Source organism: Grus americana, chromosome 7, assembly GCF_028858705.1.
Source record: "Grus americana isolate bGruAme1 chromosome 7, bGruAme1.mat, whole genome shotgun sequence".
In the NCBI taxonomy this organism is placed as follows: Eukaryota; Metazoa; Chordata; class Aves; order Gruiformes; family Gruidae; genus Grus; species Grus americana.
The window spans coordinates 3,140,502-3,167,191 of NC_072858.1; the positions used below are offsets into that span (position 1 = coordinate 3,140,502).

The 26,690-nt window shown below is 41.5% G+C and overlaps 1 protein-coding gene across 2 annotated transcripts in view; it reads right to left on the reverse strand.

The window, feature by feature from the left end:
* Positions 1-26,690, reverse strand: part of DOCK1 (dedicator of cytokinesis 1) — a 309,905-nt gene that overhangs the window by 62,839 nt on the left and 220,376 nt on the right. For both annotated transcript variants that reach the window (XM_054831423.1, XM_054831422.1), the window contains exons 30-35: positions 23,356-23,434; positions 22,630-22,730; positions 19,316-19,374; positions 12,976-13,124; positions 3,010-3,095; positions 2,666-2,822 (exon numbers count right to left, since the gene is read on the reverse strand). In XM_054831423.1, coding sequence (XP_054687398.1) covers positions 2,666-2,822; positions 3,010-3,095; positions 12,976-13,124; positions 19,316-19,374; positions 22,630-22,730; positions 23,356-23,434 — 631 coding nt within the window. The remainder of the gene's footprint in view (positions 1-2,665; positions 2,823-3,009; positions 3,096-12,975; positions 13,125-19,315; positions 19,375-22,629; positions 22,731-23,355; positions 23,435-26,690) is intronic.

Below are 26,690 nucleotides of genomic sequence, written 5' to 3' on the forward strand. Positions count from 1 at the left end.
TATTAAAGGCATTTCTGAATCTAATTTAAAGTTTGTCCTCAAAAGTTGAAATATATCTAAGAAAACAAACTACAAAGAAATCTCTCCTCCACTGAATTACACTATATTTCAATGCTAAATCAAACCAGTCTGAGTAGCCACCAACAGATGCACAAGCCCAGCACTAATAGACGCGTAAGCCCAATCCAAAACTGTTCCCTTCAAAGACGATCGAACTAAAAGACAGAAGCTTGGTACCAGAGTTGGAAATGATGGATTATTCAGTGAATATACCATTTCAGTTGACATAACGGCTCACTGGTTTTGAGTTCAACTCAAAGACAAACTGAACCACATGAAAAATTTCTTTTTTTCTTACTTGTGTTTTGTTTGCTTTTTTAAAGTAGAAGAGACTTCTTTCTGCACCAGGTGGATCAATAATGCAAACCCATTTATCCTAATATCTCTGCCAGCTGCTCTGCCCTTCTGATGCAACTTAAGAAGCATCAAATCAACCAAGATGGGAAGAGGCTTGGGCAGCCGGTTGACACTGACACACACCACATTTACTACAGCTCCCCTGCAAAAAGCAGTCCCTGTTCCTGCCCCGCCTTTGGGTGCAGGTTCCCAATCCCCCCCGTGCACGGCTCTGCAGCGAACGGGCTGAGGAACTGATGGGGATAAAAATAACCGAGGGGAAGAGCGTGAGCTTTCAGCAGGATCCCTCCTCGGATCTGCTCTGCTACCTGGGCGGCACGCTTGCTTTTGCCAGGATTGTCAAGGGTAGGAACAAGCAGCTGAGGGAACAGATAGGGCTTTTATTTTTTTTTTTAACATCAGCGCTGGCTTAAATGCCTATCAAAACCTCTGACTTAAACTACAGTCGATAGAGACAAACTTAATCCTGTGAAAGCCTCTGCATCATTAAAGTCCCAATTAAGAACTCTTTGAGACCTCAAGTGGGAACTGTGTTGAGTATCAGCCCTGGGTCGGATTTTTGTAAAGGCATAAATTTCACTTCAGGTGCATGGAGAATGATGAAAGGACTGTGTTGGCCCTGGAGGGCAAATGGGACTTCAAAATCAAGCTGAGGTTTTAAATCACACGAAGGAAAAACAAAGGAAAGTTCAGCCCTGTGACGCTTTCCTGCATTTCCCGCAGACTTCAGTGGCGTGGCGTGTGTGGGTGTCTCACGGTGATTTAACTTGACAGCAGTAAATCGTCCACAAAATTTATCTTCTGCAAATACTTGAAAAATTCAGATGACAAAAATCAGCATCAGGAGATGCTGTTAGAGACACTTACAGAAAACAAACCCAACCCCCAAAGGTGCCATCGGTCCCCCTGAGGTTGGTATAGCAAGAATTACTAGGAGGAGTCGCAGAGTATTATGATGAAGGAAAGGAGAAATAAATTCACCTTCCTTAGGAAATTTTCCTAGCTTTATAAATTGCTGTCATGTTTCAGAGTGTATGGTGCAGGTGATTTCTTATCTCCTATCTGGCCTGGTGCGAACTGGCAGGCTTTTCTAACTCACATTCTGCTCAGGAGGATGCTACGACTTTTCTGCGGGCAACCTAACGGCACTTGCTAGGTAACAGCCCATGACAACTCTCCAAGTTCCTCCTCTTTTCCCATTTCCTAAACATTCGGATGCTTTTTGATGTGCGCAGAGAAGAAAAACATACTAAAAAAAAAATAATCCCAATTTCTGATTTGATGTCTCTGCCTCCTCTCCCATTCTGATGGGCACCGTTTCATTTATAGCCTATGCGACAGCATGGCGTCAAGGCTGCGCTGCCCGAGCTGCGGACGTTTGCATGACTTGCAAGCGCTAAAGCTACAAACTATTTACTCAGACCTTTCCAAACCAGCCTGAACAAAGTCTATCAGCCATATTACATAAACAATAAACACTGTCTTCCCGCCACATATTTAAGTGAAATAAAAGCTTTCATAATCATATAGAGATGAAAGCTCTGAGTCCTTAGTGGCTAACAGTTTGATATTGAGTCCTGTTGGAAAAATCAAACCTAGCTAGTACTACATTCCATATGCGCTGATTTTGTGCCAGTAAAATCTCATACTCTAATGCTTCCACTGAAGAGCATGATGTGCCTGCTATGGGGACAACTACTGCTTCCAACGGCAGCCTGAAAGGAAAAAGGTTTGTAGTATAGAGTAGATGCTCTAGAATTTCTGGAACTCTAAAGAGGAAGTTCCACATCAGTGAGCAAAAAATTCCAAGCTTTTTCTGCTGTGAATGAAATAGTAACACTCAAATTTTTCAAAAATTTTGAATACGGAAGCTGAGCAGTAAGCAGAATACAAATGGGATTGCAAATGCATGAAAAATTTTGTAGTAAACTGCATATTACTCCGATGTACTGTATGTCAAAGTGCTTTTCTGTATGAAGTTGTCCATACATCAATTGTAAATGTCAATGAACAGTCCTCAAAAATAAGGCCCTGAAACATTTCTTCTTAAATCTTTCCTTAGCGTCAATTAAAGAAGCAATAACCCATGTCTTCATAGATTTACCTTCATTAAAGAAGGAAAAAAACCCAAAAGGATTTCAAACTTTCATGAGGATCCCAAGACGTACTCTGTTTTACACAACTCTTTTGTTAAAGGTGTAAAATTAAGAATGCAGTAATCGTTTCAGGCTGGTGACTCTTTGCTTACCAGCACGTTGACAGTACAGCTCATGCGGTTCTCCTTGTTCTCGTCATGCATTATGGTCCTGTAGTCCAACAACCTCTCCATTAAGCGGACAACAAGTTTCACAAAAGTTTCTCCGCTCTTAGCCAGGTATTTGTGTTTTCTGCAGTGCTCCAAGAGACTGAAAAACCAATTATATTTGCCTTGTTAATCACATGCAGAAAAAAACCTTGACTCAGGTGCAATTTTAAATATTGTGCATCATTAACAGATTTTAATTATTTCTGGGCTACAGAGTTCATTGTAGTCTAATTGCTCTCTCTCCTGACTTTACGGTGACATAAATCTCGCCGCTGATCAACACTTACATTTTGTCAAATAACACTTTGTACTGTTCGTCTCCTCTGCCTCCTTCCACTTCATGATCCAGTTTCGTGATGATCTCATTTTCAAACTATAATTAAACAAAGCAAGCGTAAATAATCAGATAGCAAATATTTCATTTTATTACTGTAGCCTCAATGGTTCACAGATTGGTTGGGTATCTCGGTGAGATGTTTAGCCACTATTTTAAAGCTTGATTGACTTTAAGAGTTTGCAGTCTCTGGTATTGGACTATCCACGATGATCTGCTGCCCTACAAGGACTTTTTTGCTGAAGAAATCACTGGTCATGTTGTTAAATGAAGTGTAAATATTTGCATTACGAAAAACTAAACAAGGAGATTAATGGCAAGAATGAGGGTGGGGAAAAAGAAGACACAAAGCCAGGGACAGAATGTCCTCTGCAATAACGGTAATAGCGACAGAAGTAAAATACAAAGGAGTTGAAAGCTCTGTGAGAGAGGACAGGTAACACCTATGGCTGGTTAACTCAGCCGGATGCACGCCCTAGCATCACTAACAGCCCTTTTTAGCATACAGATACCGACTCACAGCGAGGCACGACTCAATTAACAAACCTGTTAACGAGTCACTGCAGAAGGGAAGGAAGCTGTTTTAAATAACTTGAGTAGTATTTTTATTGGGGCAATAATAAAAGAATGCAAATTGAAGTGGGCATTAGAATATATTTTAAATGCAAACTGGATCATTGACTGCATTTTTAATGATTACAGAGGGTTTTACTGGTTGCTGCTACATTCCCAGGTTGGAATCAGAGAATCGTAGAAACAAATGCAACCTGTTAGCAGAGGAAGGATCACTCCAGGCCTGCTGCTATGTAACAAATCACTCTACTCATCTCATTCCTAATTCTTCATTAAATAAGCACAGACATCCACACCACTAGTGACACAACTATTGTCAAGAGACCTCAGCAGAAGAGCCCGGGTGAGGAGGGAGCCTGTGCAGGGGAATGGGATCCCATCCGTCAGCGTGGGAGTTTATTGCCACAACAGTTGTCCTCAAGTTTTTTTCACCGTCACTTGCTTAAACAATCCCTAACTACTCCGAGGAGAAGCAAAGGGCCACCTGCACAAGAACAAAGCGTACTAACATTTTGTAAATGTCAAGAGATGTACTTTGCATCCGCAGTTAATATTAACGGCATATAACGTACGAATGAAAAAAGAATGGACTGTCTGCGTCTCGATGTATTCCAGACCAAGGATGCACTTCCACAACCTCGGGGCTCAGCAGCAGCCTACGGACCCACTCCTGCACCTCTGTTCCAGCCACGAGCTTTCCTTCCCAGTGCTATGCTTCCCCACCTCTACGCTGTACCAATAACATAATGGAATTTCTTGTTCTTCATAAATTATCTCCACCGATCAAAATACCTTCTCTAGTGACAGCAGCGGTAGCTCCTCTGTTACAGCTGCCAAAGGCTGCCCGATCAGCAGCGGGGCTCGCTGTAACTGGAGAAGGCAGGCTTTTGCTGAAAGCCTGGCAGCAAAATTAGACTTTTCTTTCACCGGGAACAACTGCAAGGAGGCAACAAGGACAACCTCAAAGAGCGTTGCAGTAGAGGTCATGTGCTAAAGATGTAGCTGATACCTACGTCAGAAGGCAAAAATCAGAATCTATGGACCAGGAGGGAAAAAATCCCTGCAGAGAGCCAGCAGCAGGGCTCAGATTGGTTTAGCTAGGATGAGAAACTGGATGTTTTTTTTAGTCCACGCTGTGAAATTCTGCTGGCATATTTACTTCAGCGAGGAGTGTGAGATCACCCTTGCCAACTGACTTACGTCATGATGAAACTCTGACGATGACAGAGCGCTTTTCACCACCTTAATTTATATCGCTTTGAGGAGGCGTAGTAGCTACGTCCACCACCGATCTCTTTCTGCCAATTTTAAGCTCTGCCCACACCATCCCACCTTGGCCAACAGAGATGATCGTAATGTCTCTACCAAGTACCATGTGCGTGGCAAGACAAACCTGGGCAGAACAAGAGAAAAGCCTGCAGCAAGTAAGGGGGAGGAGATGATCTTGGCCACCTTCACAGCTGGAGGCACCTGCCTGATCTCCTGGAAGGGCCTTTTCTGCTGAAGCCCACAGGAGTTGTGAAGATACACATGCTGGCCAAGTCGAACCTGTGTATGAAATGTGGTCATGGACTGCAGAGAAGTCCCTGCTTTGCTAAGAAAAATCCTTTGTAGGGAGAAATACACATTGGAATGAAGGATTTGCTTGATAAACTGTGACAGTGCCAAAATACTCCTCTTCATTAGGACAACTCAATCTCTGAATATCTTAACAGGCTCAACAGCAGTAATATCAAAATCCACAGTCAGATTCAGGACATTGGTTTTGTCCCCCTTTCCAAGTCTCCATGATCTTTTCAGCACTAACTGCAGTGATGTTCACATCACTTCCTACCTTCATATCCAACCCCAGACTTTTTGTCCTCTGCATTTGAGTTGGGAAATTTATTTTTACACACTAGCTGGCAGCCCACCAGAACTGTCTTACAAGCAGAGAAAAAAAATGCCTCCTCTGAGCTCAGTGACTAAAAGCTATCATGACGAATAACGGCAGAAAAAGTCCTGCTCACCTACCACTCAGAGCAAATTTGGGATACAGTCTAACAACATGCACAAGCCAGCTGAACTGTGAGCTCTCAGAAACCTGAACTACAGATCGTATCATGCATACAGTGACACAATCAACCAAGTACCCAAACACCAGATATTCCATCTTAAAACCATTTTTATTATCATGTGCCACTGTTTTAAAGATGAAACCCCAAACCTCTGAATAAAACATTTCAAAGTTGCTCTTCTGTACCCCAAATGATCCACAAAACCACAGAAACACTGGCTGGAAGAGACCTCAAAGGTCGTTTCGTCCAGCCTCCCAGGTGATGCAGGATTATTGCCGACACTAGATCAGGCCAACTGCGCCTTGCTTAGCCAAGTACTGAACATCTCCATAGATGGATGATTACACAGCCTCTCTGGGTAACCTGCTCCACTCTCTCAATACTTTCCTTGTGAAGAAATGAATGAAAAGTGAAGTGAAATCAGGTTTTTAACACAATGAATCCATTATTCAAAAAATGACAGGAAAATGAGTAAGGGAAGAATAATGCAATCCACCCCCTCTAAGAAGCAAACAAGCTGAAACACGTTCCCATAGTACAAGGACATGTCAAGTAAAACACAGAGGCAACACAATGATGAAACACAGAAATCACAAAATTCATGTTCTCTAATGAGACCAGAAAGAAATTGACTTTCTATACCAATGTGAAAAATGACACCTGCTGCCAGCGTGAGCCCTTTAGGTGATATATTTTTTAGCAAGAGACTACTCATACGAAGAAGAGCAATTACATTTGTCATACAGGATCTTGAGTATCTTCCTGATATCAATTTTACTTAAATTTCTGTAAATCTGGGCTTTGTTGGGCCTTCTCCAGTGCAAGAGGGACACTGAGCTGTTGGAGGAAGTCCAGAGGAAGCCACAAAGATGATCCGAGGGCTGGAGCACCTCTGCTCTGGAGACAGGCTGAGAGAGTTGGGGTTGTTCAGCCTGGAGAAGAGAAGGCTCCGGGGAGACCTTAGAGCACCTTCCAGTCCCTAAAGGGGCCTACAGGAAAGCTGGAGAGAGACTGGTGCCAAGGGCAGGGAGTGACAGGCCAAGGGGGAATGGCCTGAAGCTGCAGGAGGGGAGATGGAGATGAGATGTGAGGCAGAAATTCTTCCCTGTGAGGGTGCTGAGGCCCTGGCACAGGTTGCCCAGAGAAGCTGTGGCTGCCCCTGGCTCCCTGGCAGTGTTCAAGGCCAGGTTGGATGGGGCTTTGGGCAACCTGGGCTACTGGAGGGTGTCCCTGCCCATGGCAGGGGGTTGGAACTAGATGGGCTTTGAGGTCACTTCCAACACAAACCACTCTGGGATTCTATGATCTGCCTAATGGCCCTGTTGGGTTGAACAGAGGTAGACTTGTGGCATTTCTGGGGTTTTAAGGACTACTAACAATATCTTGACTCCCCCATAATTCTTGATACTTCTCAAGGAATCAATATGATGCAGATCATGTAAGCCAGATGACTAAACGTTATTTAACATAGTTGAAATTAATTCTGCAGTCTTTCAACAGAAGAAGGTTTCATCAACACAAGTTGAGGTTCATAGAGCTATTGTCTTCCACAACGGGAATAAGAACGCGGCTCTGGAGTCGCACAAGCTAATGGCTCTGGGACACCGCACCTGGCATCTGTTGATAAAGTATCAATCTTTCCTTTTTTTTTTTAATGCATAAAATAGCACAAAGTAGGTGTGCAATTATTGTGATGGAATTTACTCGCAAGTGAAGAAGTGCCAAATTTTCAATGTTTACCTTACAGCCAGTGACACCTGCTGAGGCTCCTTCTGGAGGCCTAGGGGGTATATCTGGCACCATCAATGAGATGAGATTCCTATCTTTCTGTTGACAGTGAAAGCTTGAGGGGTGATGTTAGGAAGATTACAGGAAATTATTATCAACCTTTCCTTGATCAAGATCTCAGCTTCTCTTTAGGACATGTGTTTGAACTTGAGCAAAGAGTACATCCACTGCTTCATCTGTCTGTTACAATCTCCCATCTGGAGAAAAATAAATCAATGTAAGCTATCTAGTGTCTTCAAGTGTCAGCTCAGCTAATCGCTTTTGGTTTTAGGTTTACCTAAAGTGTGGTCAGGCTATATTTGCGGCACTGACTGACAATTTAATCTAGCTGTAGATGAGGATGACTTTCAATCCTCCAAGCTGCTATAAATTTGTTTTGATATGGGATAATAATGAATTTGCCATATAAAATTCAAGTGACACGTAAACACCACTAGAAATTAGTCTTAATGCAGAAACAGCATACATGTACTGTAAAACTTTGTTGAAAAGGCTGCAATGAAAGTTGGTGGCAATACCCAACAGTTTCATCCACTCCCTTTCTTATTTTCCCACAGCATTCTGGTCGGCAAACAGATCTGCCAGCCATTTAACAGTAGGTGATCCTGGAGGTCTCTTGACGTACTACATTACCTCTCTCCCTTGCTCTTCTGGAGGGGTGAGGGAGGAATACTGATATTCTCCAAAAGGCCAGAAAACAAGAAAAATTTACACATTTACATTTCAGCCGTAGCTAACTAAAAATGTTACTTATTGCAGTGAATCCTTTGTGGGGGATGACTTATTTGAATTTTCACGTTCAGTGAGATTACAGAGGAGAATCTGCGGCATCACAGAAACTTGGACAAGTCATTACCTTGTGTTCTGTCTGCAAATCTATAGCACAGGGAAGGGAGGTTAACACAGGGCTCAGAAGTGATGAAAAGACTTAATAAGGAATTATAGGTTCTAGAAGTCGATAGGGATTCAGATAAACTCGGTACTTCTTATTAAGGAGAATTATATCATTTTGAAATTTACTGGTAACCAACAAGAAATTACACTGCAAATAAAAATGCCAGTATGACCGTCCTGATGATACTGAGATTCCTAAATTTTAGAAATGAATTAAAAGGGTTTCCTCTTTATTTCTTCTGGTCTTTACCCATTTAATTCTCTTCACAACAGAAGAGGTACTTTAGCTGCATCCATGGTTTTATTTTAGTAATCATATGCATTATGCATTCATTTATTATGTATTTCTATATGATTCTGCAATATGCATTCATTGCTGAGGCATTTCTATATCATTTTTCTATCATTTCAGCTACGGTTCCATTATGCTGAGTGTCACTCCAATCAGCGGAAAGCAGGACAGATGTGTTGTTGCATTTTTGGGGCTCTTTCCTCAGATCATTACTTTTACACAACTCCTTTCTCTGACAGAGTAAGAACACATGCTGGAGCTTGTGTGCTCATAGCGCTGATGCTACCACCACCAGACGCTGATGATTCTCCTTAGCAATGTAGTTCAAGCTGAAAACTAGACATACGGGATTTCTAATTTCTTCTTGCTCACTGCTGCAGAGAGGGGGTACGCCTCTCAGATTTTACTGTGAAGGATGAGGGTCCTTCCTTCCTCCCTTCCTACTTGATGAGAAATGCAATTATGTTGGGGAAGACAGGTTGGGGTAGTCCTTGTGACTCAACCCCTTACCTCATTTTGTTAATAGGAATTTTTAGCTCTTAAAGTAAGTTGCTTCTACTAATTAATTTGTACCAGATGAGTTAAAAGCAATTGTATTATGACGCGGTGCCATGAGACAGGGAGAACCTACCCAACATCTCCCCCTGCCTCCTCCCACTTCCTCCATGCTCTGTTCTGTACCAGTTCCTGCAATGACACAGGTCCAGACAAGGTGAGTTCGAGTTTTGGGTAGGCAAACAAACAGGAGGCCTCATAGGAAATGGAGCCAGAGCAAGTGACAGCTGGAAGGCACGGGGCTTTTTATGCTCTGAATTCCACATTTCAGCTGAATGATTGTTTCACGATGAACCTTCTCTCCAGCTGTCATCCATCACGCTCACCTGACCAGGCCCTGAACAATCAAACCAATTCTCTTTCATCGCTCCTCTGGCTCTGACATATTCCCTTTGATCTGGAGGGTTTGCTAGTAAAACAGGCAAAGGCAAAAAAGCCGAGCAGGGAAGGAGGCATGTTCTATAGGCACGCTTCAGTCCCACACTGACTTTAGTATCAGATTCACGCTTTGAGGTACAGGCTACTTTGAAGCTTTATATAGGCTTCAAAGCACCTTAAGAGGGAGAGGACAAAAATGGGCAACTCCAGCTTTCAATTCAGTCGGCCTTTAATTTAGTTCTGTAAAAACCAGTCGAATTTATCTTCTGTTTTTTCTCAGGGCTATACGTACTGGAAGACCAAAAAAACCCCATTCTGTCTTCTACTGGTTTTACCAGGCAAACCAATTCATACTGAAATTAAAACTGCCATGGGGAAAGCTATCTGTTTATAACACAAGCCATCACAGCACAGAAGTTCTGCAAAAAAATTAAATTCCTCCTCCACAAATCATGAGGTTTATACATCTGCTGGAGAAATGGAGCCAATCTAAACCCTTGTTGATGTGACTAATAAGGTTAGATAATTGGATTTCTGGCAGATTAGTTTAACAGCAGCCAACCATTCGATTTTGAAGTTCTCTTTGAAAGCAACGCTGGACAATGATAATTGGTAGTTGCATATAGATGATGTAACGCAGTACATTACACCGACACATTAAGTATGAAAGCTTGCCTAGATACTGGTAATACTTAAATTATTTTCTATCTATTTCTATCACTTAAACACAGAAGAGACAAAAAAAGATGAGCTGGGAGGCTGCATGCCAAGCAGGCCCACTTCAGTTCCTGAGGAAACCGTGGAGCAAGCCCTCGTGGAAGCTCTTTCCAGGTACATGGAGGGCAAGAAGGTGAAAAGGGAAAGCCGAAATGGATTTACCGAGGGTAAATCACATCTGACCAACCTGACTGCCTTCTGTGATGAAACTATCTGCTCCGTGGATGAAGAGCTGTGGTTGTCATGAACTTAGCAATGTGTTTTAAACAGTCTCTCAAAACACACTTGTTGACAAGTTGGGAAGATACTGACTGGACAGAGAGACTACAAGGTGGGTGGAAAAAGTGGCCAAATTGCTGATCTCAGAGGGTGGTGGTTTAATGACTGTGACAGTCTGAAAGACAGCCAACAACAAATTGTCTAATACTTAAGGAAGAGAAACTTGAAGTCCTGAATCTGGGATGGCATAGTTGCAAGCAGCAGTGCAAGATGCTCTGCTGGAAAGGACCTGGTGGACATCAAGTTGAATATGAAGAAGCAGTGTGCCCCTTCAACGGAGGAAAACTGTATTCTTGATTGCACCAACAAGAGTACAATTAGAGGAACAACAATATCATTCCACTTGTTGGACCATGGCTGGAATACTGCGTCCAGCTTTGGTTCCTCCAGCTTGAGAGAGACATTCACTAATTGGAGATGGTCTAATGGAGCGCCACTGAGATGAGCAGAGTGTTGGAGAACCTAGCCTGAAGACCTGCTGAAGGAATTGTGTGTGTTCAGCCTAGAGAAAAGCAGACTCAAGCCTTCCAACACCTAAAAGGTGGTTATAGAGGAGATGGAGTTACTCTATTTGCAAGGCTGAGCAGTGACAACACAAGCAGCAACAGTTACAAGTTGATTCAGGGAAACTCCATCTGGAAAAGTCTTCAACACTGGAATAGGTCACCTAGAGAAGGTGATCCTCCCTCACTGGAAATCTTCAATACTGAGCTTCAGATGGGCCCGCATAACCCAGTCTAAGGCCCAGTTTGGACCAGATTACTTCCAGAGGTCCCATCCAACCTAGACTTTTCTATAATTCTCTGCTTTTTACAAGCTGTGATCTTCATTCCCCAAAGACCAATCTCAGATACTCAGCAAACTATATAACTACATTCTCTGCAAAACCATAAATGGGCAGATTGATTTTTCCCCGTTAGACATAACTGTTCACTCCAAATGCACTGAAGAAAGGTTTACTACCTCTGCACCTGTCATATCAATGCTACGTCCATAAAGAAAGAAGCTATACTGACATAAGAAATATATGTTGAGTACCTACAGTCCAAGACATCTCTGACTTGAGCATGAGGCATTTTTCTTCTCAAAAGGCAAAAAGAATTTGTGTGAAATATTTAAGACGTTCATTTATTAAAATCACCCAACTATTCCACACAAAGCTGGTTTCCTTCTGTCAAGAAAATATAGGGCCATAAATTTAGCTATAAAGTTACCCTCGGATTTTTCATGATCCATATAATTGTACAAATAAAAAATGACAAGCAACAAAAGAGAGCATCTGACAGGAAACTCTTTAAATGGCATCCCAGCGAGCATTTCAATCTTTACAGTATCATCGGAGTCAAACGTGAGAAAGAATGATTATGCAGTAATTGGATGGATCCAAAATACAGTTCACAACCTTTGCACACACCATCCAGCACAAAACAAATCAAAGAAATAAAGCTGATGCCATTTCCCTTCCTTAAGTCGACCCCACACAGATAGCCATTTACTCTGGCTACAGATTTATTAGGAGCCGGTTATGAATGATAGTTCACAAAAAAGTATGCAGAAGGATAAGATTTTCATCCAAGAAAGAAAACTGCCAATATAAAGGGAAAAAAAGTAAATAACACGTGTCAAACTTTACTGCAAAATTCACCAGGTCATACCCTGAACTGACAGGAATTGCACAGCGTAAAGGAGCTACGTTGGCTTAAACCGTAACACTACCTGGCCTAACTAGTCTTATAGTCAATCCGTAGGCAAAGTTTCAAGGGAAAGAAGGTCAAATGAACGATGTCAGGAAACTTTCTTTCTCTCCACTTGTCTCTCAAAAGTCAATGCTATCAGGATAAGATTGCGTGTGTTTATTCAAGGACTTCCCTCGGCATGGCAAAATAGAATAAAAATGCTACATTAATACTCTAGATTTTGCAGTGCCTGTATAGCATGAGGAAACACTGACACTGACTGGATAACTTTTTTTCCTCTTGAAAATCCATAAAATAGTAAAGAGTAACAAAATTGTAAGATACTAGAGATGATAAGTTCTTACAGGTTATAGTTTCTTTTGCCACATTATCAGGCTTCCTTTATGTCCAATTTAACTCAGAAGCAGATTCCTTTTCTGAGTCACAGTGAAAATTGAAGACATCTGTCTTTGCTCTCCTTTTGTATCACAAAGAAAGGTTTCATTTACTTCATGCAAATTTTTGCTTCAGTAAGAATTTAAAACCGAGAGATAAAAACTCTATAGCGACTCAAGAGTTATAGAAAAATAAGCAAATCCATAATTATATTATTCTTTATAAAAATAAGAAATAAGAAAAACTCTTACGTCTTCTCAAAGAACAGTTAAATCTTTCTTACAAACTTTAAATATCTGTGGCTTACTACTTACCATCTGGAAGCTTCTAGTAGAATGAAATTCACACTGCATCATATCAAAGAAGATTGGGATTGTAGCTTTTCGAAGTTCGGTTTCAGGGATCAGCGTCATTTCCAAGATAGGTCCCACCATTTCTGGGATGAACTTGATTTTATGCTGACCTGTAAGAGAAAAGACATATTTCAGAATTAACAAACATCCACTGAGTTTGGTGGAAGATAACTGTTATAAAAGCCATATCGAGAAATTCTCATACAGCATAAGACAGTATTTTTCAAGATCTGAGTCTACTGAAACATGTATTGTTATTTATGCCACAAGAGGGGAAATGGTACGTATAAACCCAAATTAACATGGTACGTATAAACCCAAATTAACATGGTACGTATAAACCCAAATTAACATGGTACGTATAAACCCAAATAACAAGAGCTGCTGAATCAGTAGTCAAACTGGAACTTGCCACATTTTCCACAAAGCACCCATATTTGCACACTCATATGAAATTTCAAGTGGTTTTTTTTTTTTTTTTAAATACAACTTCTGGTTGGGAGAGAAGGCGGCTAAAAGGCACATCACTTGTATTAACTTATTTAGACTTCTGTATCTTCCGCAGGGTACAAAATGTTCTCCGTGTCAGTCTATCAAAGTGTCACCACGAGTGCGTACTTACACCGCCTCGAGACACGAAACTACATCTCACCAAGCCGACAATATGTCTTCTTTCTTCAAGAGCTGATCTGACTGGCAAACTTTATTTCACATTTATCTTCCCAAGAGAACACTGCACCCCCCAGCCCTCCCTGCTACGTTCTCCGCACACAGAAAGGAATTAAACCTTACCAGGAATACGGCACCTAATAAATATTGCACTAGTAAAAACATCTAGTTACTGTTCATATTATTAGCTGAAGTGCAGGGAATGCAGATGATGCGTTCTGCAAATTATCTGTTCAACAACTCCAGGGAAAGATGCTGGTGTAGAGCAGCGTAGCAGAGCACCCGAGAGCTCCAGGCAGAGGACTCGATGGCCGAAGTTTAGAAAACACAAATACATTCCCCTCTCGGCAACAGAGCGGGATTCGTTTGAACCTCGCTGCACGAGCGGTGACGTTCCTCACAAGTGCAATGTTAACGGACGTACGCTCTCAGGCTCCTACACCATGCACGCATCCACTGCCAGGGTTCAGACCAGAGCTCTTCGGAGCTGAGCTAATTTAAGGAGCCCTCAGCTTCCTCCATTTGACGACTCTGGTTTCCCATTGCAGTTACCAGCGGTATATGGCAGAAAGAGATTTTAACTCATTTATATTCCACTGCACTACACCAGCACAGCAGTAACCGTGGAAGTCTTTAAGTAGTCGTTTCACTTTTGACTAGAACTAACGTAAATCTCAACAAACGTAATCAAGAAGAAATCCTTTACTAACAAAACATGCTACTTTTTTTAGCAGATATAATTTAAGTTACTTGATTTGGCAAACTTCAGCATCCTATTAGCATTAGCAATCCTATTAGGGCAAATTAATACTCAACTAAAACTGCTATTTTGGATGCTGCTGCAATGCTGGTTGCTGGTGAGGAATATCAAGTGATTCCTCTGTGTCTCTTACAAGTATTATTACATTCGGCCTCTCAGGTGACAGTTTTCTTGTATTATGCCTGAAACGTGTCAGAGTCAATATTTCAGAAAACAAATAATAGTGACAAAAGTTATTCGTCAGGCACAAATTCAACGTCACGAAGTTCTCCGTACGCCACGGTGGGTTTTTCCATTGCTTCAAGCACAGGGATTCCCTCAGAAAAATAACTAACGTCTTTTCAAGTTTAGATGTGAAAAATGGCAAATTCACAAAAGAACATTTTTTTTTTTACGATCTTTGATCCCCTTTCCAATTCTCTGGGGGCATATGAACATCTTGCTCGAAAAGGGAGTCACTGAAGTGCTCCTCCAATGACAAGGGCACGGAGAGCCGCCTGCCGCCTGTACCGCACGTCCTCAGCCTTCCTGCCCTTCGCCGACCGTATTTATTACCGGTCCTGCCTCGCAGGTAATCACCAACGGCGTTTTTAAATCAGAGACGACAGCGAGCTTCTCTGAACACAGAATTCAGAAGGAACAGAAGCGTGCGAGTTATTAGCAGAAAGCATTAAAGTCACTCGTACGTTGTACTGCGACAAAATGCCGTTTGAAGCCCACTTAGCTCTTCACGCCGTCTGGAGGGTCCGTGGGTGGCTCCCACCAGAGTTTACGCAGCTCGGTCGCAGAGAAAAACCAGGGGAACGACCTGCGGGGCGACGCTGCCTGCTTTGGATGCGAAGCACTCGCCCCGCAGAGCCACTGCCCAGATTCCTTCGTGCTGCCAGCAGCTGCGCCGGGGCCGCGGCGGGCAGGAACGGGGCTCGGCAGCCACCGCGGGAAGGCAGGGCAGCACACGTTACAGCGTTAAGCCATCTTGATTGGTTTTCTGCATCAAGCATGCGCGAGGAGCGACACGGAGAAAGGGTCTGTCCACCAACTGGGCGATAGGGGAGAGGGCTGAAAGCCCTGCCCGACGTCCTTCTGATGCGATGACGCACGCGCACGTGTTTGCTATGATGTGATCCTGTGCGCGATGCTGTGGCACAACAGAAAGCATGAGAGCAAAACACGAAAGGAAACGATCTTCCTCTGGCACTGCAGAGCATCCATCCCAGCTGCCCGTCACAGGCAGCACTTTCTGATAAACAACCCAACAATGAATTCGCCTTTTTTTCCCCCGGGAGTGCGGGAACTCCCACGCAGAAACTCCAAATGTAACAAGTATGGAAGAAAATTGAGGATTCTCTTCTGAAAACCAAATTGTGCAGCTGCTTTAAGAACCGCATGCAAAAAAAATATTCTTTTGAACATGCAAAAACTTGCCCTTGCAGTGGCTCCTGCCTTGCCACGAGATGCACTACTGCAGACCGCTCACGCGACAGTAACAGACCTCGTTACGCGAACCAAACCCGAGGCGCTTGCTTTATTGGATAATGCGTGATTTTCACTTCCCAGGTTCTTTTAATTTAAATTTGGGCCACAAAAAACACTGAATAATTTGCCAGCAACCTCACCTCTAACTTGGGTCAGCTCTGAACATGCATGAGTAATTCAGAGAGTGTTATCTGTAATGACTTCTATTTATATAATGCTCAAAGTTCAGGTCTATTTTTAACCCTGGCTTTCCCTCCAACGACATTAACATCTCTGTCAAGACACCTTTTCTGACGTCAGGCACTCGGAGGGAAGGGGCAGTGGTGGCGGGCGGCTCGCTGGAGAACAGCGGCAGCAACCATTTCCCTTCATCGTCAGGAATTTTACTTTTCCATCTCCCTCTAGCTGGTTCAGACATCAACAATAAAAGCAATGTTTTCTGAGCTGGCTTTCCTTGACCAACTTCAGCACAAGGATATTATTTTAAATGTCATTACAATTTCTTTAACATGTAACTGTTGAAACCATTAACCATTGAAAACCTGTACGCTGACCTAGTGTCAAACTGTGTTTTGTTCACGCTAAATTGCATCGTGTAATGCTTTTAAGCACGTGTTGTTTGAGTTCCTGCATCTTCAAGACAGAGGCCACGGCTTGCTTTATGCTTCTCTGATCCTTACTGTCTCACCAAGGTCTAAAGGAACCCCAGTTCCAACAAAGCAGTGACTCAAAATAATACATCATTTTAAAGTTCAGCTTGCGATAGGGAAGGAAAAATGCCTACAAAGACTAGTATACACTGGCTTTGGTGCACGCAAGAAAATAAAAGCCTTGCAGTGCTTTCGGAAAGGCAACGCAGCGGGGGCTCTGCACGCTGGGACTGGGCTCCCCGAAGCCATCCTCATTGCATCACAGCACTCAAATCTAAAGCCTCCATGATCAAATCTAGCAGGGTATCAAGCAGGACAACTACAACTAAGATTTAAATACAAAATTTCTCAGGCTGGGTCTCTTGCATGTGGTTCCCTGCTTAAAACAAAAATCTTACTCCTGAATTACAGGTATTTAAAGTGTGTGCAGTTACCTAGTGTTGCTCTCCACTATATATGCTCTTTTTTCCTACTTAAAAAGGTAGGAAGGTATAAATATTGCAGTTACCACTGCATCAGAAACACACAGACAAGAAAAATCTTTTAGAATTTGTATTCTACTGTTTAATTTCCGAAAATAAATTATACTCTTAAATGTGCATTATAGCTAGAGGACTGTCTTGTTCCCGCCTGGGGAGTTTTAACTCAGCAGGCATTGTACGTTAGTCATGGTATTTATGAACAAAAACTGATGAGACAAAATACTGACTTTGGAGGCTTATCCATACCCTTTAATACATAAATCAAAAGTCAGGGTTGTTTGGCTTCATCCTATCTTACGCACAATGGCGTAGTCGTAAAAATGGGACACTCAAGCATATGCGAGAATCACAGCTTTTCACTCCTGATTCCGTTTCTGAACGTATACCTCAATAATTTGACTAATGCAGTGCAAATTCTAAGATAAAAGTGTCAGGTGCCCCCCAATCAATTCCCCTGCAGTGGTTATTCAGAATTCTTTCTTAATTGATGCTGTGACATAGATTGGTGAAGAGCCAGAAGTTAAACGTGATCAGCACGGACTATCTGTATTATAAAAGAAGATGAGAAAAAGCAAGCTGCTCATTATGAGGAGTACAAAGGCCACCTTGGATTGGGGTCCTGCCTCCGATTTACCTTTCTCTTGCAGCTTTTGTTGGGAAGAGCAGCAATTTACTGACTCCCTGAAGATGTGAGATTTTGGCATTAATGATCCCAGCCACTTACGGAATCACAGACATTAGAGCTAGAGGAGGTCACGGAGTCATCTACCCGGATAATCTCGGTTTATAAAAACTCTATTAAAAATAAAAGGCTTTCATGACAGCACAGAAGGAAATATTGAAGAAAACACCACCCCTCATGCCAATCGATTCGCAAAACTCCAGGGGAAATTATTATCATCTCCCTTTTAACGGTGAAAAACTGAACCCTAGAGCAACTAAATAACTTGTCCAAGAGCAGTCAGTGGCAGTGGCAGTAGTCAAAAACACAGTTTGCACTCCACAGTCCCCAAACTGAATAAAATAACCTCATGTAAGAACCGCCAGATGTATATCTATGCATGCTACCTTTTCTACGCAGTCCAGTAAATTCCAGGAAAAGCAGAAAACGTTGAAGAATCCAAAGATGCGAGAGGAATTAGTAAAGATAGCAGATGAATACATGACTGGGAGCCTGGAACAGGGAAGGATTTGGCTAATTACTGACAAAGAGGCTGCCAGAGTCCTGAGCTGGATGACCCAGCATCAGGCACAACACTGATTTTATTAGCTGTCTGTCAAGTCACATATCAGGTGTGTACTATGCTTTAACCTGCTCTCCAGACATTTAATTCACCAAAGATGCTTCTAATGAAAAGTGAACTCAGCTGCTCTCTGAAGCCTTTTCTCATCATTCCAGCAGAGCGGATGCAAACTCTGTGATATCAAATACTTATGAACCCCTCCAGTCCCTTCTCTTTATATGCTGATTTTTTTTTTCAAGTTTCAGCAACAACAGTTCAGCTAGAGATATAAGTGAAGTGGCAAATGCATTTATTTCTGATCATTTAAGGAACTTTTGATAAAACTCGGAAGAGCTGAAGTGTCTCTGCTGTTAAGCTCAGGAAAATGAAATCTGGCAGATGAGTACACTCAGGTCACAGTAAATACTCAGTTTCTCATGAAATTCAATCCCCCTATAGCTAAATTATACCCACAGAATAGCACAGACTTGAGATCGTCAGACATACCTAATTTACCTACCAACTCCAGGGATGTCCAAGTTCCCATTCTTCACTGATCTTCCTGAGTCACTCTGGCGCAGCCAAACAAGACTGAAAATCAGACTTTCAGCAGAATTTCCAGGCTAAGTAACTGGTAACCCTTGGACACGTTCATTTTGCTACAGGCCCAGTTTTTGCATCCATACGTATGTGTGGGTATATATCTGTGTATACATATATGTGTGCATATATATATATATATATATATTTAAGGTGAAAAAAAAAATTCAACGAGTATCACCACAACTGTTTATTTTTATTTAGCATGAGGTTGAACACCAGGAAAAAACAGAAGATACATAAACACTGAGTACAGTTATGTACCTTCCCAGACGGCGAAATAGGTGTGCAGAGGTGGCTTTGTTTCTTTAATCACCTGCTTTTTAAAGGCCTTCTGGAAGCCTACCATGATTTCAAGAGAACGTGAATTCATTAATCTCTGACTTGGTTTATTCAAACACTGAGTGAAAGCATTAAGCGACAGGCGCTCAGGGTACTTACCCAGATTATACCACATATCCCTGATTTCAAAACCGATCTGCCTTCTCATATCACCGTACCTTAAAAAGGAAAACAAAACCACCATTACAAAAAAAAAAAAAAAAATCTAATAGTAATAAGCAGAAACATTTAATTTCAAAATCTGATCAGTGTTCAAAAATGTTTGAAAACACAGAGCAGGTTCTCCAAATTCAGCGACGACAGTAACATTGCACAGCCTCCCTCCCCAGCTCAGCGATGCGCCTGTAACCACTGAATTTTGCCCAATGTCCCTTTTACAAGGGAGGGAGACACAGAGGCTGCCTGCCACGTCCACGCACCCCAAAAGCCCCAGCCACCAGCTTCTGTGCCTCGCCCCGTCTTACTTGCTCTCCCTCAAAAGACCCCAATTTTCAATTTCTGCAGCAATACTACCAAAAGAAGAACACACGCAAAACATCCACCTGCGCAAAACCTCTCTTTGCCGCACTGTCAGATTACCTAACCGTCCTTCGGGACACACGGGTGGTTGCCGAGATTAATTGTGAGCGTTTTCTATTTTTCAAATGGTAATGGCTGGAGGAAGCATAACAGAGAGCTTCACTGCCTAAGGCTGTATTTTATTTTTATACACCCTCTTGGCATAGCATTGTCCTAGAAAATACAACAAGGAATATCTTGTGACATCTCCTACTTTGATGTACAAAACCAGAAAGAGAAGGTTTCTATGGTCCGACGGGAATTTGTGTCCTGCTGGACTAAACCAAAAGTCCGTGGTCCCAGGCAGTTAATGAGCCAGGGCGGAGGTGGGAGCCCATCCTTCAGCATCGCCACTAAACCTGCCTCTGCTCTGCGCAAACTTGGTGGCACCAACCTCTCCCGTCTCCCACCAGGGCATTTTATTATTCCACTCTCTCTCCACACTAATACCAGAAAAGCTTAATGAATGGAAAACATCCTATTGCCTTTGTTAATGATGGGATCAGAATCATAATGAGCTGCAGGAATGTATTTGCTACATGGAATATGTGTATGTTAAAGATCATTATTTAAATAACGAGATGAGGAAAACGGTAATATCTGGCGACTTGTGGAATTTCTGTGGGATAATAGAGATAACCTGACATTAATGTGGATTAAAGAGATTCTTCTACATCATTAAGAATCTGTTATTATTTAATGCTTAAATGCAATGTTTAGCAAAAACTACAAATTACAATAATTAAATTTTTAATTATTAAATATTTGACTTATTAATTGAAATATATACTTAAAAAGATGAGTGACTGTGATATTGAATTAACTGATTAATTATACCCCTTTGGCACAGAACTAGTAGTGGTTTCACACAGCAGTAAAAGTCAGTGCTTCCAGATCACACATTTATTGCACCTTGAAGAATTTATGGTCTTGATTTCTCTCCCCGAAACAGGATTAAACTGAAAATAACAACTTGTAAAATCATTATAAACAGAGATTTACAATTTAGCAAACTTCATTAAGTAACCACTTCAAATAACTTAATCTATTTACTTATATTAGCAGTGAGAAATGTCTGTTGATTTCTTGAATTTCTTCGGCAAGATATACTGCTCAGCTTAATATACAAACCACTTGAAGAGAATGTCTGTCTAAGGTTCCCGTCCTCACAAAGAGGACTATCAGCCCACAAATGTATTGAACAGTGATTTCCAGTCCAATTCCAGTCCAGCTGTTGGGTTTTTGTTCGGGTCAGGAGTCTAGACTAAAATGCTGACGTAGGCGCACACCGACGTCGGAGAGAGAGAGCAAAGGGTGGGCAGAGACGGGGGACTGACGGCACCACGGCTCTCATCCCTCCGCTGCGAGCGGAGTGCTTTGCCCTTCGCAGTATCCTTTACGCTCTTAATTACAAAAGAGAATTTGTACCACTTGTCCCATCTTGTACCAAAACATTTCGTTCCTTAAATTCTAAATCTAATGAAACAACATTTACCTTGCTCTACAAAACCACCTCGATTTCCTTTTGCAAACGTCTAACTATAATGTTATTTATAATATTTATAGCACAAGTGCAAAAGCCTGAGCTCTGCTTGACATCACTTTTCCACTGACTTGTAAATATTCCCGTTTCATCAAGGAAGCCCCACGAGTCACACGTATGCACATTAGCTCATACAGTGCTTAAAAATTCTGTTTCAAGGCTCAGGTAAAGCACAGCTTCCAAAGGAAGCTCCTCCAAACTCACGATGGAGGGGATGAGTTTGAAGGGCAAAACTTTGCTGCCAGAAAAAAAAAGCGGATGGGACACAGAGCCCTGTCTTTGCTGGTCAAAGCCTGCAACCCACACAGCTCAAGGAAAAAAACCTTTTGAAAATCACAGCTCACTGCAGCACTGATAAACTCTTCCCGTTCTCACTGTGATCTCTCTCATCATAATAATATACAAAAAGGCTTCATGTTAGAAGGTGAAGTGATACAAAATGCATTTTCTTTCTCTGTATAGATATATAATCCATCATGCATACACGGGGCCTGAGCTATGCCTGCTCAGGGAATCCCGGCTTTGAGACCCCATTTTTGTGCATTAACCGCGGTAACCTGACCGAGGACGGGAACAAACCGCTTTTGCAGGGGCTCTTCACAAACATTACGAGACAGAGAGGCCACGCACCGTGTCTGAACACAGCAACTGGCTTTTTTCAGTGTTTAGTTAATTAACGACAAAGTCCACTACGCTGGAACCCCAATGAAATTTAGGAGAAATACATCAATTAAACAAAATATTCGTGCTCCGGTCTTATCTCCAGTCTTTTCTCCTTTCGCAGGTTTCCTTTGCTGTGGGATCCTGAATAGCAATGGGGTAGTTCCAGCTCCCTGCTCAGAGGTAGGCAATGTAATCCCTTTTAACCGGGAAAGCCTACGAGACCGCAGTTATGCAAACCCATTCTTCAGGGATATCGCAGTGAAACTGGCTGTAGTTACAAAAATTCACTCTAAAGGGTCGTTAGGGATTAAAGCAATAAAAAGCGCACGTAAAATGAGATTAGAATAAGCACAAAGCTAAAGTGATTTAAAAATTCAGTTTTATAAGAGGTTAATACTTCTGAAAAGTCTTGACTTTATGCACATCCTGCAGTATAAAATACTGTCTTCATCAGTAATGAATCATGTAATTTAGATCTTGATTCAAGGGTAGAAACACATGCAATACTTGATTCATGTTTTTAAAACCAACCTTTCATTATACCATGATTGCATCTCAATTTGAACGGATTTAGCTAAGAAATTAAACTAAAATTATGTTAATAGACCTCAAGTTCTTGTCCATGATTTAGATGACGAACAGGACTTACTTGTTAAGTATTTTCGCTCTTTTAGCACTTGAAAAATTCTCCAGTTGTAAAGACTCTTGTGTGAGAAAAGCAACAGCCAGGTGGAAGTAGTTGTTCCAAAGCTGAAAGCCCCCAAAATGACAAGAATAGATACCATTAATTCTCTGAAATGTTTTTCTGCACACCTACAAAACAACTTAGAAGTATCTAAATTATGCACATAAATATTTAAAGGAGAAAATAACAGACACCACAGAGACGGTGTTTCTTGGTATTTTCTTTTAGTAAGTCTTGTGTTTATGAAACATTTCCCATCTACAATTCCTAATCGATTCTGTTTTGATGATTCAAGTAAAATTAAATGTGAACACATAAATACGAAAAGAAAAAAAAAAAAAAAAAGGATCCTGAGCAAGTGCCCAAAACCGGCGCGTTTCTCAGCAGCAGGGCACTGACACCGCGGCTCAGGCTCCACGCTCGAGGCAATAATTCCACTAAAGCATCGGCTGCAGACAGGGGGAGGACCCCTCTCTCTGCTGCTCCTGAAAGAGTTTTTAATGATGCTCTGGGTAAGACCCACAAGCCACGAGTGGCTCGTACAAACCTGCTGAGCCCGCAACGACTTCACTGGGCTAACTGGTCTCCTGGGGTTCACGACGGCATACATACACCAAAATTAAATGTTTGGGGCAGAAATTCATTACTGTATTAACATTAGTCCCCAAAACATGGGTGTTTTTTTCTTACCTGTAACTCAAAGTTGGCTTGATCAAGAAATTTTTTGTTTAGCATATCTGCATACTGATTAATTGCTCGCAGGAAGACTCTGAAAGATCAAGAGAAAATTACATAATTACACACTCTTCTGTGGTACCTTTGTACATTTGGCATCCCAATTAGACAAAAATCTGAGTCTGTCTGGAAAGTAAAATTTGTAGCTGTTACTTGAAAAGCAGTGTGATCTCACCACTGTTAAGTATACAGAATTATATGCAGATGTTCTCAAAATTAATCAAGTAAATTAGCATATGCAGAAACAGAAGGAATGTTTTGGATAAAATCACTTGTCTTTAAAATACCTCATGATAATCAAGAGATCATTAAAAATTCAGTTTATTAGAAAAAAGTATATATATTTTTAAAGTTACAGTATCGTAGTGTTGTATCTAACCTAGACCTCATTTGGCTGTATTCTAACGCGCAGGTCAAGAAAAACACGGTTTTAAACGCACGAGGCAAAGAGCATTACAGGTATGGCACAATAACACCTAAAAATGCTGTTGAAGGACAATCTTCAAAACATCGTTCACTGTTCTACTTCTAAAATACTAATTTAGTTCCCAGTGTAGTTCATTGCTTTTCTAAGAAAGGATGCTTCTTAAATTGCAATAGGAGTTGGCTTGACAAGCTTTAAAAATAAAACCAAATGGTGCGGTATAAGTAGGTCACTACATATTCATGGTGCTGAAAAGTAAACATATTATGCTTTGGTACCCTAATCTCCATTTTCAAAATAAACATTAGATTCCTCCTGAAAACCTTAAATTTATGCTATGAAACTGCCAGCTAATGCCCAGACAAATGAGTCTGTCTCTTGAGCAGACTGCGGTAGAGAAATGTGTGTCCTAAAAGTACCAGCAACGATGAAGACCACTCATGACGTGTACCTACTTCCCCCCTCTAATAGCAATCTTTAAAAAGAGAGTTCACTATCGAATGCAAATAACAAAGTTAATCTTTCTACAGGCTGACAAACAAATACCAGAATTATTTAAAACACCTAAAACATCTAGAGGCAGTTAGAAAGCTCTTTTACCGAACTGAAGATACCTACTGATTTCTCCTGAAAAAAATTAATATTTAGCTAAATGTTTGGTAACCCAAGGGAAATGAAGCCTCCAGATAACACACAGGCATCAGGATGCTGAGAGAGAATATTTCTGTATACGACATTAATAAAGACAAATGTTTTGACACCACTGGGACGTGTCTTTGCTCTGAAGTCAGAGCACCCCCATAGTAGTGTAACAGAGAAGGGAGGTATCCTAACACTAAAATAAAAATTAAATTTATGAAAGAAAATACAAAAGAAAATGTAAAAGATGAAAGAATATAAAAGAGAGTATAGAAAAAAGTAAATACATACATATATAGGTATAGCACATACATACATTTTACAGTATTACTCTTTATAGCTAAGAGGCCACAGACAGCTATGCGCCCGCATCCAGCGTGCGCCGAGATGCACTTCAGGAACAGCACTTCTGCGCGTTATTCACCAGTATCTTCGTCAGTGTGTACGTTTGGAAACAACTTCATTAGGAGATTTTATAAATGAGATGAATTCAGCATACCCAACAATACACTGCAGATACATGTATTCTAGATCTATGATTCAATTACTGAGCTGTAGCATATACTAAGATTGAAACTGAAGTTATCCATGTAATCAGGCGATCAACAGTTTGATATGTAGACCTATACCCTGTTTTGTTTTGTGGTTTTAAAGTCTGATAATACTATGCGATCCGTAAGTCTTCCTAGAAGAATTAGTAATTTAACATAGTAGGAAAGGCCAGCTAACGCTCCTTGCCTTACACAGATAAAATCAGTTCCAATACAGGGAGGATTATGCCTACAATTTAATTATGTTGCCTCAAGACATTGCTGTGATGTATTCAATCTGCTCCATCTAATTAAGCTCTGGAACAATCTCATTACTTTATATACCATTATTTTTCTTTAAATTGTAACTCTCATTTTTCCCCTATATTAATTCTAGTGAATACCAATAAGGAACAAATAATGCAGAATCTACTGTACGTTCCAGCTGCAAAAGGACCAAAGCAGAGCCCATCTGTTAAACTGTAGTTGTAATTAAACACTACCATCCTCTCGCAGCCCATGTGCTACCCCTGTAATCGGGCTGCTTTAGGAAGGTAGATATTCCTCCCAACAAAAGAAGATCAAAAGAAGAGATGCAGAGATTTAAGTCTTGATTTTTGAATTATTCAAACCCCATTTTAATTTTGATTTAATTTGATGATACACTCAATCCTTCTGTCACTGGGTAAAACACTTCCTAACGTACATCAGTGAAGAAAGCCCAGTTCTTGTCCCAGTGAACAATATTTTTATTATAACAGTAAATCTTCAGTTGAAAATCAAATGTAAGTCAATGAGGATTTTGTGCCTGTTTCGACCAGTACTGAAGGGATTGCTGGAAATATTGACAGTCCCTTTACTACAATACGAGGGCAGTCAAAATACGTGTATTCCAGATCACGGTTAATGGCTGGACTTGATGATCTTAAAGGTCTTCTCCAAGCCAAACGATTCTATGAGTCTACGGTAGGGCAAAGTGAAACATGACTGGCGCAGCACCGTAACAGTAAGATCCATCCTGAATAATCCAGATTTAACTGAGGAAAAAAGAAGTTACGAAGTGGATTAATCAGCAACCAATTTAAGTACTACAACCTCCTGGCACAACTGAAGTCACTAGAATGACCCTGCCATGGCTAAGCTCACAGCGCTTCCTAGCGTCGTCTAGTTCCTCCAGTGCCGAGAGAAAACAGAACAATTGCGATGACTCTTATCCGATGAAGTTAATTTTAAGAATACATATTAAAATATTGGCAATCAGTAGCAGCAAGTTGTACGTCATACTGAGACAACCAGAGTAGAGAGATTTCATCACAGTGCTCCCCCTTCCCCGCGGTGTAAAGCTTTATTGTTTCGGGGCCCGACAAGGAAAGGCTGGATTTAGACAAATCTACTTTTCTATCAGGCTGAGAGCACCGACTACCGCTCCGTGTACTCCTGACCACCTCCCAGTCTCCTACATACTCACACAAGAGTGAGGAGAATTGTCAGCTGAGAAAAAAGCTAAGGATTGCTGCCTGGAATGTTCAAAGAGCATCCTGTGAACCAGGTGCAATTCGGTGAATGAGAGTCAGGAGAAATAATGACGGCCGTAGGGCTGCACGGCAAGAGTAAGATGGTTAGGTTGGCCTCACTCCACCATTTTGGTACAACACTTAGTCGTATGGTTAACCAGACAGAAAGATTACTGCCCTGAA